General features: G+C 35.6%; 1 protein-coding gene across 2 annotated transcripts; it reads left to right on the plus strand.

The window, feature by feature from the left end:
- Window positions 1,787-5,635, plus strand: LOC109209344 (cathepsin B-like). Of its 2 annotated transcripts, none has more exons than XM_019372607.1 (10): window positions 1,787-2,061; window positions 2,957-3,028; window positions 3,119-3,199; window positions 3,314-3,470; window positions 3,582-3,661; window positions 3,874-3,999; window positions 4,116-4,334; window positions 4,797-4,910; window positions 5,009-5,044; window positions 5,309-5,635. In XM_019372607.1, the coding sequence occupies exons 1-10, from the start codon at window positions 1,933-1,935 to the stop codon at window positions 5,444-5,446; spliced, it is 1,152 nt and encodes a 383-aa protein (XP_019228152.1). In that variant the 5' UTR covers window positions 1,787-1,932; the 3' UTR covers window positions 5,447-5,635. The 2 variants fall into 2 exon arrangements, with proteins under 2 accessions (XP_019228152.1, XP_019228159.1); XM_019372614.1 differs by having other exon boundaries at window positions 2,975-3,028.

Genomic DNA, 14,648 nt, shown 5'->3' on the forward strand with positions numbered 1-14,648 from the left:
TCTTTCATTTCAACAAAAAGAGTACTTTCTTTTCATGATGTAGAAAATGTATTTCTTTCATCTCAACAAACTGAGTATTTTTTTCGTGATGTAGAAAAAATATTTTCTTTCATTTTAACAAAACGAGTACTTTCTTTTCATGTGTAGAAAGAATATTTTCTCATTTCAACAAATTGAGTATTTTTTTTCAGGATATAGAAAAAATATTTTCTTTTATTCAATAAAATGAGTAATTTCCTTTCATGTTGTAGAAAAGATACTTTCTTTTTCAACAAAACAAAATATTTTCTTTTTAATTATGAAGCTCAATTTTAACATTGTTCTTGTGTGAAAAAGTAAAGTAGCACATTAGTTCCTTTGGGTTTTTGTGAATTTTGTAAAGAATAATTCAATTCTTGAAGAAAATAGAGTCTGGAGGGAGGGGGGGGGGGGGGAGGGAGGAATACATGAAACATGGGTATTTTGAGGAAGGTGGGTGGTTGAGGAGAGTAGCATAAAAAATTATTTTCCTAAAAAGACTTCATTCAAAAATGCCACCGCCCCGGAAATCAATAGGAAACAAGTGCTAAATTTCAGATCAAACCGAAAGGAAAGAAGAGACCTATCTCGCTCAGCGCCTAAAGCGCACTATGCTCCGCTTCAACAAGCAGGGTACGACGAAGCCCTAGGCATAAGGGGCAGTACGTAAACAAGTACAGATCACATGGTTTTGTACTGATTCGCTTTCGAGAATACGTTCACGGATAATATTACTAATTTTGCCAGTTCGAATGGTTACCATGATTCTTTGTTTATTATTTTTTGAAAGAAATAAATAATACCTAGAGTAGAAAGACTAATCACTTATTTCTTTCATTGCTCCCAACTAGGAGCAAGCTTGAATACAGAAAGAGATTTGTATTGTTTGCGCTTATTTACCCGTTTGCTTATTAACAAACACAACTTGTTTGTGCGCCCCTTACCATTCTCGCTCAGTCTTTCAACGACTGGGAAGATAGTCGTAGAACACTAGAAAATATTTTTCGTAAAAAAAATTTCACTCACCAGCCAAATAAGGGAAAATAAGTGATAAAACTACTCATTTTCCATGAAAAATATTTTCTATGGAAAACATTTTCTTTCAAACCAAACACAACCATAAAGGTCTGTGTACTATCACCTAAGGGTTCAATTGGACAGTTTGGCTAATTTTGAGCAGGTTCAAAATGGGCTGGGTCAATAAATGAGTGGATCAATGAACCGCCCAAAAATAACATCGGCTGAGATGGTTTAGGTCAAGTTGGGCTAAAATTTGGGTCATAACCCAATCCACCAAATTCTTACCAAGCTTTAATTAATGTGTATTATTTTTTATATATTGTTAAATTATCAAATTAAGATATTTTTCTTTTGTATGGTCATATATATATATATATATTAGCACATTAATTATAAGACATTATAATGATATTTTAGCAAAATTATTCATAGCTCAATCTAGGCAAAAAAATCAGTCCATCTTTAAATGAGTTAAAATGGTTAGGTCGAAATAGAATGAATTCAACAAATGTATAACTCACTTACCTCCCCAACTTTGAGAGAGTTGGACGAATCGAATGGATTTGAGCTCAAATTGTCACCCCTATCATGTTTTTTCCGAGCAATCTCACATGACTATACGAGACTTGAAAATTTCTGTTAAATCAAACAGAAAAAAACAAAAAAGGAGAATGCAATATTGCTTGTAAAATAGTCCAACTAGAATACCAGACTTTTGGGAAAGATAAAACGGACTAACTTGATTAAACTCTTCAATACGAAAGTATCCAAAAATATCTTATAAAACCACTAGTAGCCATCATCTTCCGTTTGATAAAGCCATCATGTTATATTTCAAGAGAATGGGCTAATAATTGATTGTTATTCTCCTTTTTCTTTTTCCTCTACCTATATATGCCTTTGAGAAATCTCCATTTACACATCACAACTGGAAAGCTAAAAAAAGAAGCAAAAATGGCCTTGACCCTGAAGTCTTTAGCAACTCCTTTGCTTTTTGGTGCTTTGTTTATCCTTATATTGCAGGTTTGTTTCTTCATTCTTTGAACCTTTCTACAGTAGGAGTATTTCTTATGGCTAGTTCTAATTGCCTATTGGATTGATGATTTTGTTTAGGTGGATTTAGCGTATTGGTTTGATTTATATAGCTTTTGACGATTAAATGAATTACCCTTTTAGTATTTCTTCAGTAAGATCAAAGATTGTTGAGTATTTTGGACTTCTTATGCTTTAGTTAAGCGTTGACTTGAAATCATGAGTAGAACTGTAGAAGTAAATTTTAATGATTTTCTCATTACCTAGTGAGAATGAAAAAAGAGAAGTATTGGACATGTTTTTGAAGTTAAAATATATGGTTTGATGCGAAATACTTATGTGTACTAACTTACACGTTTCTATGTATAACATGAGAGGAAGTATTACTTCACAAATTTTAATACAGAAATGGGAGAAATGATGGACTAGTTACAATTTCTGCTTGTTCTATGATTCTTCCTCTAGGCTCTACGTTATAGTGCTTTACACATATGATGCATTTCAGGGGCGGAGCCAGAGTGCCAACTACGGGTTCGGTCGAACCCCATAAGTTTTATTCAAACCATGTATTTATCTTAAAAAGTTCATTGAATATGTATAAATTGTTTATTAAGAACCCAATAACTTTAAAGGATCAGACTCCCGAACCCATAAGCTTGAAATCTTGGCTCCACCTCTAATGCATTTGCTACAAAAATTTTATTAATTTTCCTTAAGTTAAGAGTCTTATAATGTTGAAAATAAGAATTGTTGGAAGTGTTTCATCTTGATTAAAGTGAAACCTTTAGTTTTCGTTTGTCACCCACTGTGTCATACTTTTGTTCCTGGAGTTGCAACTCTGTATCCTATAAGCTTTTAGGTTGTCTATTGATGAATAGAATTGCAGTGTTCTTGCGGAAAGCAGGTTGTTGCAGAGAATCCAATATCTGAAGTTAAAGTTGAATCTGCTATCCTTCAGGTATATTCTTCTTCTTTTCATGATTCAAGATGTTATAGCCCTTGTCCTTCAATTTGAAAACTGAGAGAGCTTTTTTGGATGATCATGTAGGAATCAATCATCAAAGAGGTTAATGAAAATGCCAAAGCTGGATGGAAAGCTGCATTCAACCCTCGATTCTCGAATTTCACGGTCAGATCATCTTATAGCTTAACGCTTTCTCTAACCATCAATAGTAGTTGCTTATTTTGCAGCTATACACCGAAAACGTGCATTTGTAATTATGTCCATCTTTGGTATTCACAGGTTTCACAATTTAAGCGCCTTCTTGGAGTTAAGCCAGCAAGAAAAGGTGATTTGGAGGGAATTCCTATTCTAACTCATCCAAAATTTTCGGAGCTACCAAAAGAGTTTGATGCACGAAAAACTTGGCCTCAATGTAGCACTATCGGAAGAATTCTGGGTCAGTTTCTTCTTGTTCTTGCTTACTACTATCGAATTATAATTCTATGATAGTGATCCTAATGCTTTCCATCTTTGCACATCAAATCACCGGGACAAATTTGCATCACAGATCAGGGACATTGCGGTTCTTGTTGGGCTTTTGGTGCTGTTGAATCGCTGTCTGATCGTTTCTGTATCCATCATAACTTGGTAAATTCTGTTGAACTGTGTGACCGCCTCATTTAAAAGCTTTAGATGACACATTTTTATTTAGTTATTTACAGCATGCTCTCTCACGTGCCAGCCACATGATTCTTTTTCATGGTCTAAGCATGTGGAAACCATCTCACCTAGCACAAAACGTATGTGAACTATTTCTGTAGTTATGGTCACTGATGTTAAACTTCTAATGTGTAATGCAGAATATCTCTCTGTCTGTAAATGATCTGTTAGCATGCTGTGGCTTTTTATGTGGGAGTGGTTGTGAGGGTGGATATCCAATAGCAGCATGGCGATACTTCATCCGTAGGGGTGTGGTCACAGAAGAGGTAAATGGTGACTTATTTTCACCTCACAGAGGTTACAGCTTCCACTAAAACCATTAGCTACTGTGGATCTTTTTGATCAATCAGACAATCACTAATAAAGTTGTTTTTTCTGGCAGTGTGACCCTTACTTTGATAACGAGGGATGTTCGCACCCGGGTTGTGAACCAGGATATCCCACCCCAAAGTGTCAGAGGAAGTGTGTGAAGGAGAACCTACTATGGGGTAAATCAAAGCATTATGGTGTCAATGCATACAGGATCCACCATGATCCCAACAGTATCATGACAGAAATTTACAAAAATGGACCAGTCGAGGTCTCTTTTACCGTCTACGAGGTAATGAGGATAAGGGGGAGTGTTAAGTTCTGATACTAAAATTATTTGATACAGTTTCCACACATGACATTGTCTGAGCTGGTAAACTTATATGCTGGTCCTGTGGTATGTGTACATAGAAACAATTACCTGCCAATCCCATAATGTGATACATGTAATTATCTTTTAAGTGACCTGATAGTAACTATTATGATAATTGAGAAACTTTAACTATCGATGTACCTTCTCATTTTATGTTGTCGGAGATTTACTTGCAAACTAATACTTGTAAATGAGATAATTTAATGCTTAGCACAATATCAGAAGTTATCTGGTTATAATTGTTAGTTTCTCAGTTTCTCTAATGTAAACTAATACTTGTTTGAATTTGATTGTTCTCGTTGATTATAATTGTTATTTTCTCTTTTTCTTAGCAATGCTTTCCGCTAACCCAATGACTTAAAACATTTTTGTCAATCACAGGATTTTGCTCACTACAAGTCAGGAGTTTACAAGCATGTAACAGGGCAAAGTATGGGAGGCCATGCTGTTAAGCTTATCGGATGGGGAACTAGTGATCAGGGAGAGGACTACTGGGTATGTTTGATGTGTTCAAGTTGTGGTGTCATTTTCTATCTAAAATCATATCCATTTATCAAAATCTAATCATCATCTTTTTCCCCCATCTTCTGCAGCTTATTGCTAATTCTTGGAATAGAGGCTGGGGTGACGTATGTTCTCTATTTGCTCCTTATGCTTTCATATATGAGCACAAACCATCGACATCCTAACTTCTTGTTGTAGATGCGCTAGCTATACTGATACCGTAAATAATTTTTACACTATCTATGTATCTTAAAAGGTTAAAGTAAGTTATTTACTGCACATCTTATAGCCTGAATGATTAAACAAACTGAAAACTGTCAATACACAAAAGTTAAACTCTATTTGTATAAGCTTCTTCTCTGAATATATGTCTATCTCTATGATAACAGGATGGTTACTTCAAGATCAGAAGAGGAACAAATGAATGTGGCATTGAACATAATGTGGTGGCTGGATTGCCTTCAGCCAAAAATCTAAGTGTGGAACTTGATGATGTCTCTGATGCTTTCCTTGATGCCTCAATGTAAAAGGCTAATTCTTCAGCAGGACACTGCATAATACATTACTGTAGCAAAGTATACTGGAGACGAGAAAAACTTATGAACTAGCATATTTATCTCGTCGATTTAATTATCTGTATAATTCATAATTAACACTTGTTCCGATAGTCACCTTTCAGTTATGTTGTTAATTTAAGTTTTCAGTTTTATGGCTTAGAATAATTTTATTTATTAGGAGTAATAATTATAAGTCCTACGAGCTTAATCTGTGGGCATGCCATCCAAGTTGTTCACACAATTTTATTTGGCCCAAATTTAGAGAAAAGCATATATACAAATGGTAATTCTCTTGTTTCTCAGGACTTCTGGAAAAAAAATATTTTTTCAATTTGCTAGTTAAGAGTATGTACCGCTTGTGTTCTGTTGACTAGTACTTAAGGTAAAACAATTAAAAGGTAAGTCGAATACAGACATGAAATTTTCTATCTATAAGAATTTTATAAAATTTTTAAAAAAGAGAAAAAACATATCTTATGTGTACAAACTGCGAAATATTCCTCACCTTATCGAGTTTTTTGTGCTTTTCTAGTTTAGGAGTTTTGAAAAATGCATATTTTCATAATCAACAAACAACAAAATGACTACTTCTTAATTAGGAATTTTTACCTCCTATAGCAAAGGTTAACACCTTATTTATTTTAAATAAATACCATTTAAAAAAATTATATTCTATAGATACCTTTTAATGTTTATAGCAAAATATTTAATTTTGGTTAACTCCTACCCCTAAGCCACTAAATACGATATTCAGTTATACTATTTTCTTTCTCTTCCTTCTTTGATACATGCCATTCTCTTCCCCATTCCCTGAAAACACGATGCTCAATCTCAAAATTCCTCTCACCCACATCACCTACGTTCTCTCCGATCCCAATTTCTCCAATTCCATCGGACGTTGCTTTCTCTTAAATTTTTTAATGTATACCCTATTTGAGCAAACTTTAGACACTACTTCCACTTCCTTCTTGTTTTTTTTTTTTTTGTTTTCTTTCTTCTCCCTTCTTCTTTGTTGCTGTTTGAAAGCTATAGGTATGTTAATATTGGAGAAAGAAGAAAGTAGGTGTTTGGATTCTAATAATGTGAATTGTGGGATTTTTTTAGGAATATATTGTTTTTTTCGATAGGCGGTCACAACACAGGGGTTTTTGCTCGACGGCGGATTCGTCGGAAATTAGGGTTTGTTCTTGAACAAAGACGACAGAGTTTGGGTCTAAGCAACTTGATTTTCTGTTAATATATTTCCATGTATCTTCAACGTATCTCGCTGTATTTTCATGTATTTTACTGTATTAATTATCTTTTTTTTCATTGTAATTCAATTTATCTCGCTGTATTCCATGTATTTAATTGTATTAACTGTCTTTTTTTTTCATTGTATTTCAATGTATCCCGCTGTATTCTATGTATTTTATTGTATTCACTGTCTCGCTATATGCCATGAATGTACTCATATATTTTTTTTTATTAATATAATTTTTGTATTCAGATATATTATATAATTTCTTTGAAGATTGCTATGTTTTTGGGGTATCTTTCGGTTGAGAATCTTTTTTATAACTGGAAATACAAATTTTGTGTGTTATAATTGAGTTTGTTGAGTTATATTAGGAGTCTATTATGTTAATTGATTCACCTCCCGTTTAAAAACAATGTAATCCCCTGTTTCACACCGTGAATACAGTCGAATACATTCGAATACAATAATCTGTCCAGCTGTAATCCCATGTTCCATGCCATGAATACAGTCGAATACACTCGAATACAACAACTGACTAGCAGGACTTCCCTGATACACGCCTATTTTTGCTATTATATGCATGAATACAGTAGCTTAAATACATCTAATACATCTTATAACAATAGAAAACGTATCTACAATCAGTAATATAGCAAATGGTATCTATAGATAGCTAATTACCACTAAAAGATAGTGCTTTATGAAAATTTCTTGAAATTATCGACATTTTCTACAAACCTATAAATTTCTTATGAAATTTAAAGACTTATACCCGCTTGTTTTATTGAGATTAAAACGATTGAGTCTGAATACAACTTTAACTATGAAGATATTGCAATAAGATTCGAATGTTAAATAATTAAGGCCATTTGTTTTTTCAATATTGGATTGTACAAATTTTGTCTTTATTGAAAATTAATGAAAAATAAATTGAATAAATTAATTAATCTAATATTGTATCAAATAAATATTAGAAAAATAAATTTATATAGTGGTGGCGGTAGTGATGGCTAACAATAGTGGTTATGGCATGTGAGTACTAACTAGTGGTGATAATTGATGGTGGTTGTGACTTATGGTGGTGATTATGGTTAGTAGCTAATTGCGATGGTAACTGACAATAGTATTTAACAGTAGTAGTTTGTGATTACGGCTTATCGCAGTGATTAACGATATATGCCGGGGTGATTGTTATAGTGATTGTGGTTGAAGATGGTGGTTGTGAGTAATGGATGATGGTGAGTGGCGGTGCCGGTGGATAGAGTAGTGATGAACACCTTTATAAAAATATTGAGTGGCTAACATTTTAATAATGTTAAAACTTTGTTATAAATTTTAATTATTTTTATATCTATTTAATTTCATTATATGGTTGTCAAAGGAAAAAACAATTTAAGATCATACTAAAACACAAACATAATCAATAACGAAAATTTAAATGATTAAGATTCATACTGATAATAGGTGAATTTGACTATAATCACGCACCAAATAATCACCTTCTTGTGAACTTTTAATGTGGAAAAATGACAACAAAATGCTCTTATTAGTGCTTTTCATGATTTGCAGGTGATATAGGTGTAAGGAAGGCTAAGGAGCGGTTTTGGAGTCAACTATTGATGAAAAAAGGCCAATTGTTGAATTTCCCAAGTATCCCATTCAAAACAGGCCAAAATTTTTGGGTACAAGTTCCACCGCGGTTCTACCGCGACCGCGGTGAAACTGCGGTGGAAGGCAGTTTCTGAAAGTTGAAGATTACGCGAGGGCGTTTGGCCGCGGTTCTACCGCGACCGCGGTAGAACCGCGGTGGGCACAGTAAACTTCAGGGACTTAAGTATAAAACACGGGATTTTTAGACCGAAACCCTATTTAAAACACTAGACTTCGCCCAAGAGAGGCAGGTATTGCTCTTTTAGGTTTCTTAGCAAGGAAAACAATTGGGAGCAAGTACTCTAAGCATCTTTCTTCCTTTCTTTTGATTTTTATGATGAATTCAAGCGTAGTTTATTCTCCCATATCTATGAGTAGCTAAATTCCTTGTCTAAGGCTTTGATGGAACCTATTGGGTGATGAACTTCTTGTTTATGTGAATACAAATTACTAGTTTAATCTCTATTTGTTCAACTTCGTGTTTGTTGTAGTTAATTGACAGGATCCTCAATTAGCCGTGCCTATTTAGTGTGCATAACTTGGAAAAGAGTGCATATTTAGGGTATTGTTGAACAACACCACTCCTAGATTATTAGAGGAATCTATAATTGCTGGTTTAAAGGCGGGATTAGGGATAACGAAGCCTTGGGTGTAATCTAAAGTGAATCGTGCTAAATAAAGTAAGCTAGTGTATCTCGGGAGAGTGCAATAGTAAATTACTGTGATTACTCGGGAGAGATTTGCGGTAAGATTAGCATTCATGATTGATAGAGAGGTGTTGGTAAATTTGTATGAGCATAAACAGAAGGGATTCCATCAATAGGGGAAATCATTGCCTTAGCTTTTCCTCATAATTGTTTATAACCTTATTAATTTAGTTTACAGCCATTTAGTTACTTGCAAGCTAGTTGTTAAAGAACACTCAACTGAGATTTGAATATTTGGGAAGCTGGTTCTGAAGAACTAGTGGGTCTGAAGATAGTGGTTGATAGGTTAACTCTCTGTGGATTCGACCCTGGGCGTAATACTCGGGTTATATTTGCAACGTCCGCAGAGTCCTTTTTATAAGGCATAGTTGGGCGTGACCAAATTTTGGCGCCGTTGCCGGGGAGTTAACGGAATTATCAATTGCCATTGATAGAAATACAAAAATTCTTATGTGGTCAGTTTTCTCTATACCCAACTTGTGAATATTTGTGTAATTAATTTTCTTACCTTGGTCTATTTTTATGTTATTCCTGTTTATTTTCTAAGTTTTGAAAAATGGCATCATATAATGAAAATTGGTCGGATGGTAGTTGTTCATACTTTGATGACCCTTGTCCTTATTGTGGAGGACCATACTCATGGCAAAATTGTTTAAGTTTTCCCAGGGGTGGATTATGCGCACAATCTCAAACCCATGAGTGGAGTATTTGTGATAAGTGTGGTTTTCAAAATGGTCATTGGGATGTTGGTGCTTATTTGTCTTTCCCTTCCCCAAGCCCCCACTATGATGATTCTACTTTTTGTGATGAAAATTATAGGGCCATGGGAGTTGAAGAAGTTGAGCGTGGCCGAAATGGAGAGTTCAAGCTCATGTTGGAATGTTTACTTGAAGGAGGAAACAAAGAACAAAGTGCATTGGAGGAGCTTTTGGAAAATAGTCTCCGAAATGACTTGGCACTTGAAAGGTGTCACTCACAAATGGGAGAAATGCTTGAAGCTTTAGAGGTCCAAAAAGCCTCAAAAGTTAATGAGAGCCAAGAACTTTCCTTAGATGTGGAAGCCGAAAATCTTTCCTTGGCACTTGATCAAAACCAAGAAGAATCCAATTTCGAGGAAGAAAGTGAGCGTTACTTTGAGGATTCAAGAATTGAACATCCGCCAACCGACTCCATGAGTGTTAATGGTGCCGAGAAAAAAATAGGATTAGAGTCAACCGGTGTAAATAAAAATTTGGTTGAGATTGACTCTAACCCGAGGGAAAAAGAGGATGTCAAAATCCGAGAAAAATTGCAAAATGAAGGTTTGAAGTCGCATTTCAAGCATTTTTCAACATTGGACTTGTTGGGTGATATGGGAATGATCTACCACGACTCAATGAGGGATTGCAAGGAGGAAAGGCAACAAAACCATTCATCTTACAATTTTGAGGGAACAAGGAGGAAAAATGACATTCCTCACATGAAAGCCAAGAAGTGCAAAATGAAGTACTTAAAGCTTGGCTCGATCATCAACGTACCACCCGGCGATCGCTCGAGGTCACAAGCTTGATTCCAAGCTAGGTGCCCAGTTCATATCATCCAAGTGGCGAGAAAAGTATGTCAATTTTTTTTTTCTTCTAGGAGCATGGAAAACAAAGGTAGTGGAAGGATGCAACAGCAAACCAAATGGTTGGAACTAAGTGTGAGGTACCCGCACGAAGGACCAGCTTGGGGAAAAGCCTGAGTACCCCATGAGCTGCTAGTGCTTCGGCCTTTGGCCTACCAGGGAGTTTCGTTTACCCTCTTATTTTTGATATGACATGGGGACATGCCATAATTTTAAGTGTGGGGTGGGAAACTTGCTCTGGTAGTGTATTGTAGTGTATATAGACATTGAGTATGTTGTAATATTAGATTGATGTTGTTGTGTTAAATGACTTACTCATATTGGAAGCAACTGACTTGGCCCAACGACGGACACTTGTCGACAGGTCTCTTGAGGGTCATTAGTCGAATCTAAAAAAATAAAAAAATGTAGAGGACTCTTCCTGATGACGGACTAGGTGGACAGTACTCTTGAAGGAAGTAGTCCATGTTAGGGTTTTTATTTTATTTTATTTTCTTCTTGTAGGTAGTGTAGTACCTCCCCCTTGGTTTTTCTTTTGACCACGGTTCTTTTCCAAGGGTTTTCTTGAACCAGGTTAGGTAGTTTTTTCTTTTGTAGTTTTAGGATTAGATGGGGTGAAGGTCAGAATGTAACCCCAAATGTGCACACTTGCAAAGAAAAGAACTTGAGTGTGTGACATCTAAGCTTGTTTGTGGACTCATAATATATGCCTTAATTTTGCACATCTTGTCTTGCTTGAACACTCGTATGATTTGTTGATGAACTGATTCGAATGAGTTACATGCTAAGTGTGTGTGAGCTGTTACTTGCATCTTATGTTTGCATATGATACCTAGAACTTGCCCTGTGGTGGTGCAAAGCGAAATAAAGTTGTTCGGTTTTAGAGATGATTGAGGCATTTCTTTTGTGTAACCCTTTATACTCGAAAATCCACCTGTGCATATTACCATAGTTAACCCTTTGAGCCTGAAGCCTTTTCTTTGATAACCCTATAATGATCTTAAAATGTGGTGTTTAAAATCGCTAATTGAACTTTTCCCTCCTAGAAGCACTTGAAGCACTAAAGTATATACAAAAGTCAAAGTGTGGGGTGGGGAGAAAAAAAAGAAAAAAAAAGGGGGAAAATCAAGTAATGAAGGTCTGATTGGTGAACTGGCAGTTATAATAAATCTGAAAAAAAAAAGAAAAAAAAAAAAGAGAAAGAGAAAAAGAAAAGGAGCCAGTTGTACCTAAAGAGAAGTGGGGTGACGCAAGTGAAATAAAATGTGGAGAAACAAGTGGGTTGATCATGAAAGCAAAATAAAAGGAAGTATGTATAAAAGTGCTTAGGGAGGTTAGTCACTATATCCAAATATATCCTACCCGTCCCTTAGCCTACATTACAACCGAATAAAGACCTCTTGATCTTTGACTGAATGGCTCGATTAGTGGAGTATTACACTAGGGGCAAGCTTATGGTGTGTCTGTGTGCATGTGAATGCTCTTTGCTGAGAGTGAGTGAATTCTTTCTATATATGGTTCCTTGTTGTTGAATTTTATGTGTGTGGTGGAACTTCTCTCAAATTTTGTTTATGTGAGGGCATGTAACTCAGAAAGAAAAAAGTGAGTCTTCACTTCTGTTAGAGTAATTAGAGTGAGCACAAGTGTGTCTTGGCAATGAGAGTCTGCATTTGAGATATGATTGTGCACCGCTTAGGTCGATCTTTGATAATAGCAGGTGTGACATAAATTGGGGCAATGCATTGAGCAGTTAGGCCTAGAAGTGTGGTTTAGCTTGCTCGAGGAGAGCAAAGGTTTAAGTGTGGGTTGTTGATAATAGGTGAATTTGACTATAATCACGCACCAAATAATCACCTTCTTGTGAACTTTTAATGTGGAAAAATGACAACAAAATGCTCTTATTAGTGCTTTTCATGATTTGCAGGTGATATAGGTGTAAGGAAGGCTAAGGAGCGGTTTTGGAGTCAACTATTGATGAAAAAAGGCCAATTGTTGAATTTCCCAAGTATCCCATTCAAAACAGGCCAAAATTTCCGGGTACAAGTTCCACCGCGGTTCTACCGCGACCGCGGTGAAACCGCGGTGGAAGGCAGTTTCTGAAAGTTGAAGATTCCGCGAGGGCGTTTGGCCGCGGTTCTACCGCGACCGCGGTAGAACCGCGGTGGGCACAGTAAACTTCAGGGACTTAAGTATAAAACACGGGATTTTTAGACCGAAACCCTATTTAAAACACTAGACTTCGCCCAAGAGAGGCAGGTATTAATTTTTTAGGTTTCTTAGCAAGGAAAACAATTGGGAGCAAGTACTCTAAACATCTTTCTTCCTTTCTTTTGATTTTTATGATGAATTCAAGCGTAGTTTATTCTCCCATATCTATGAGTAGCTAAATTCCTTGTCTAAGGCTTGATGGAACCTATTGGGTGATGAACTTCTTGTTTATGTGAATACAAATTGCTAGTTTAATCTCTATTTGTTCAACTTCGTGTTTGTTGTAGTTAATTGACAGGATCCTCAATTAGCTGTGCCTATTTAGTGTGCATAACTTGGAAAAGAGTGCATATTTAGGGTATTGTTGAACAACACCACTCCTAGATTATTAGAGGAATCTATAATTGCGGGTTTAAAGGCGGGATTAGGGATAACGAAGCCTTGGGTGTAATCTAAAGTGAATCGTGCTAAATAAAGTAAGCTAGTGTATCTCGGGAGAGTGCAATAGTAAATTACTGTGATTACTCGGGAGAGATTTGCGGTAAGATTAGCATTCATGATTGATAGAGAGGTGTTGGTAAATTTGTATGAGCATAAACAGAAAGGATTCCATCAATAGGGGAAATCATTGCCTTAGCTTTTCCTCATAATTGTTTACAACCTTATTAATTTAGTTTACAGCCATTTAGTTACTTGCAAGTTAGTTGTTAAAGAACACTCAACTGAGATTTGAATATTTGGGAAGCTGGTTCTGAAGAATTAGTGGGTCTGAAGATAGTGGTTGATAGGTTAACTCTCTGTGGATTCGACCCTGGGCGTAATACTCGGGTTATATTTGCAACGTCCGCAGAGTCCTTTTTATAAGGCATAGTTGGGCGTGACCACATACCTTCACTAGGTACAATGTCTTAGCGAATATTGGATTTAAAGTAAGATTAGTCTTAGCAGGGGCGGACGCACATGAGAGTAAGCGGTGTCATCCGACACCGCTTTGTCGAAAAAAAATATTAAATATTTATATTCTGCAAAAATGAAGCAATATATAATACTGACACCGCTTCTTAGCAAAGAGTACTTCTTGGTCTACTGGTCAAGCTTGTATTTGGACTTGTAAAGGTTGTGAGAGCGAGCATTTTTGTTAAAAATTTGAGGTAAGGGAGAATAGAACCTACACCTCCTTTTGCAATAATATTCACTATACCTCGAGCCAAGGTTCTTCAATTGTGGGAAAATAATATTAAATAATACTCATTTACTTTTTTATTTATGTAAATACGACTCTGCTTACGAAAAGTTATATGTACGCCGTACGCCCCTGATTCTTAGATACCAACATGATAAAGTCATAATTTATATCAACTAATTGGATATTCATGTCTTTTCGCCTAGTTAAATATTCAAAATATTTTTTTAAAAAATTAAATGAGACCCACTACATTATCTTTTCTGTATTAGAGTATCGCCCATTCTTCAATAAATATTGACCAAGTGGATAGTTTCATTTCAAAGGAACAGTAAAAAAAAATGGAATCCAACTTGAAGGAATCTCTTTTCTAATTCGGCCAACCGCTTGATAAGAGATCTCAATCGTTAATCTATCTTGAAAATTACAAAATTATTGTACTCTCTTACATCCAATAACAAAACCACACGTGGTGCTAAACTTGTACGAACTGAATGTTTCTAATTTAATCCAATTCTTTAATTCAAAATATCCTAAAGAGGATCAATAATAATCATCTCTGTAGCTGATAAATAAAG

Source organism: Nicotiana attenuata, chromosome 2, assembly GCF_001879085.1.
Source record: "Nicotiana attenuata strain UT chromosome 2, NIATTr2, whole genome shotgun sequence".
Taxonomy (NCBI): Eukaryota; Viridiplantae; Streptophyta; class Magnoliopsida; order Solanales; family Solanaceae; genus Nicotiana; species Nicotiana attenuata.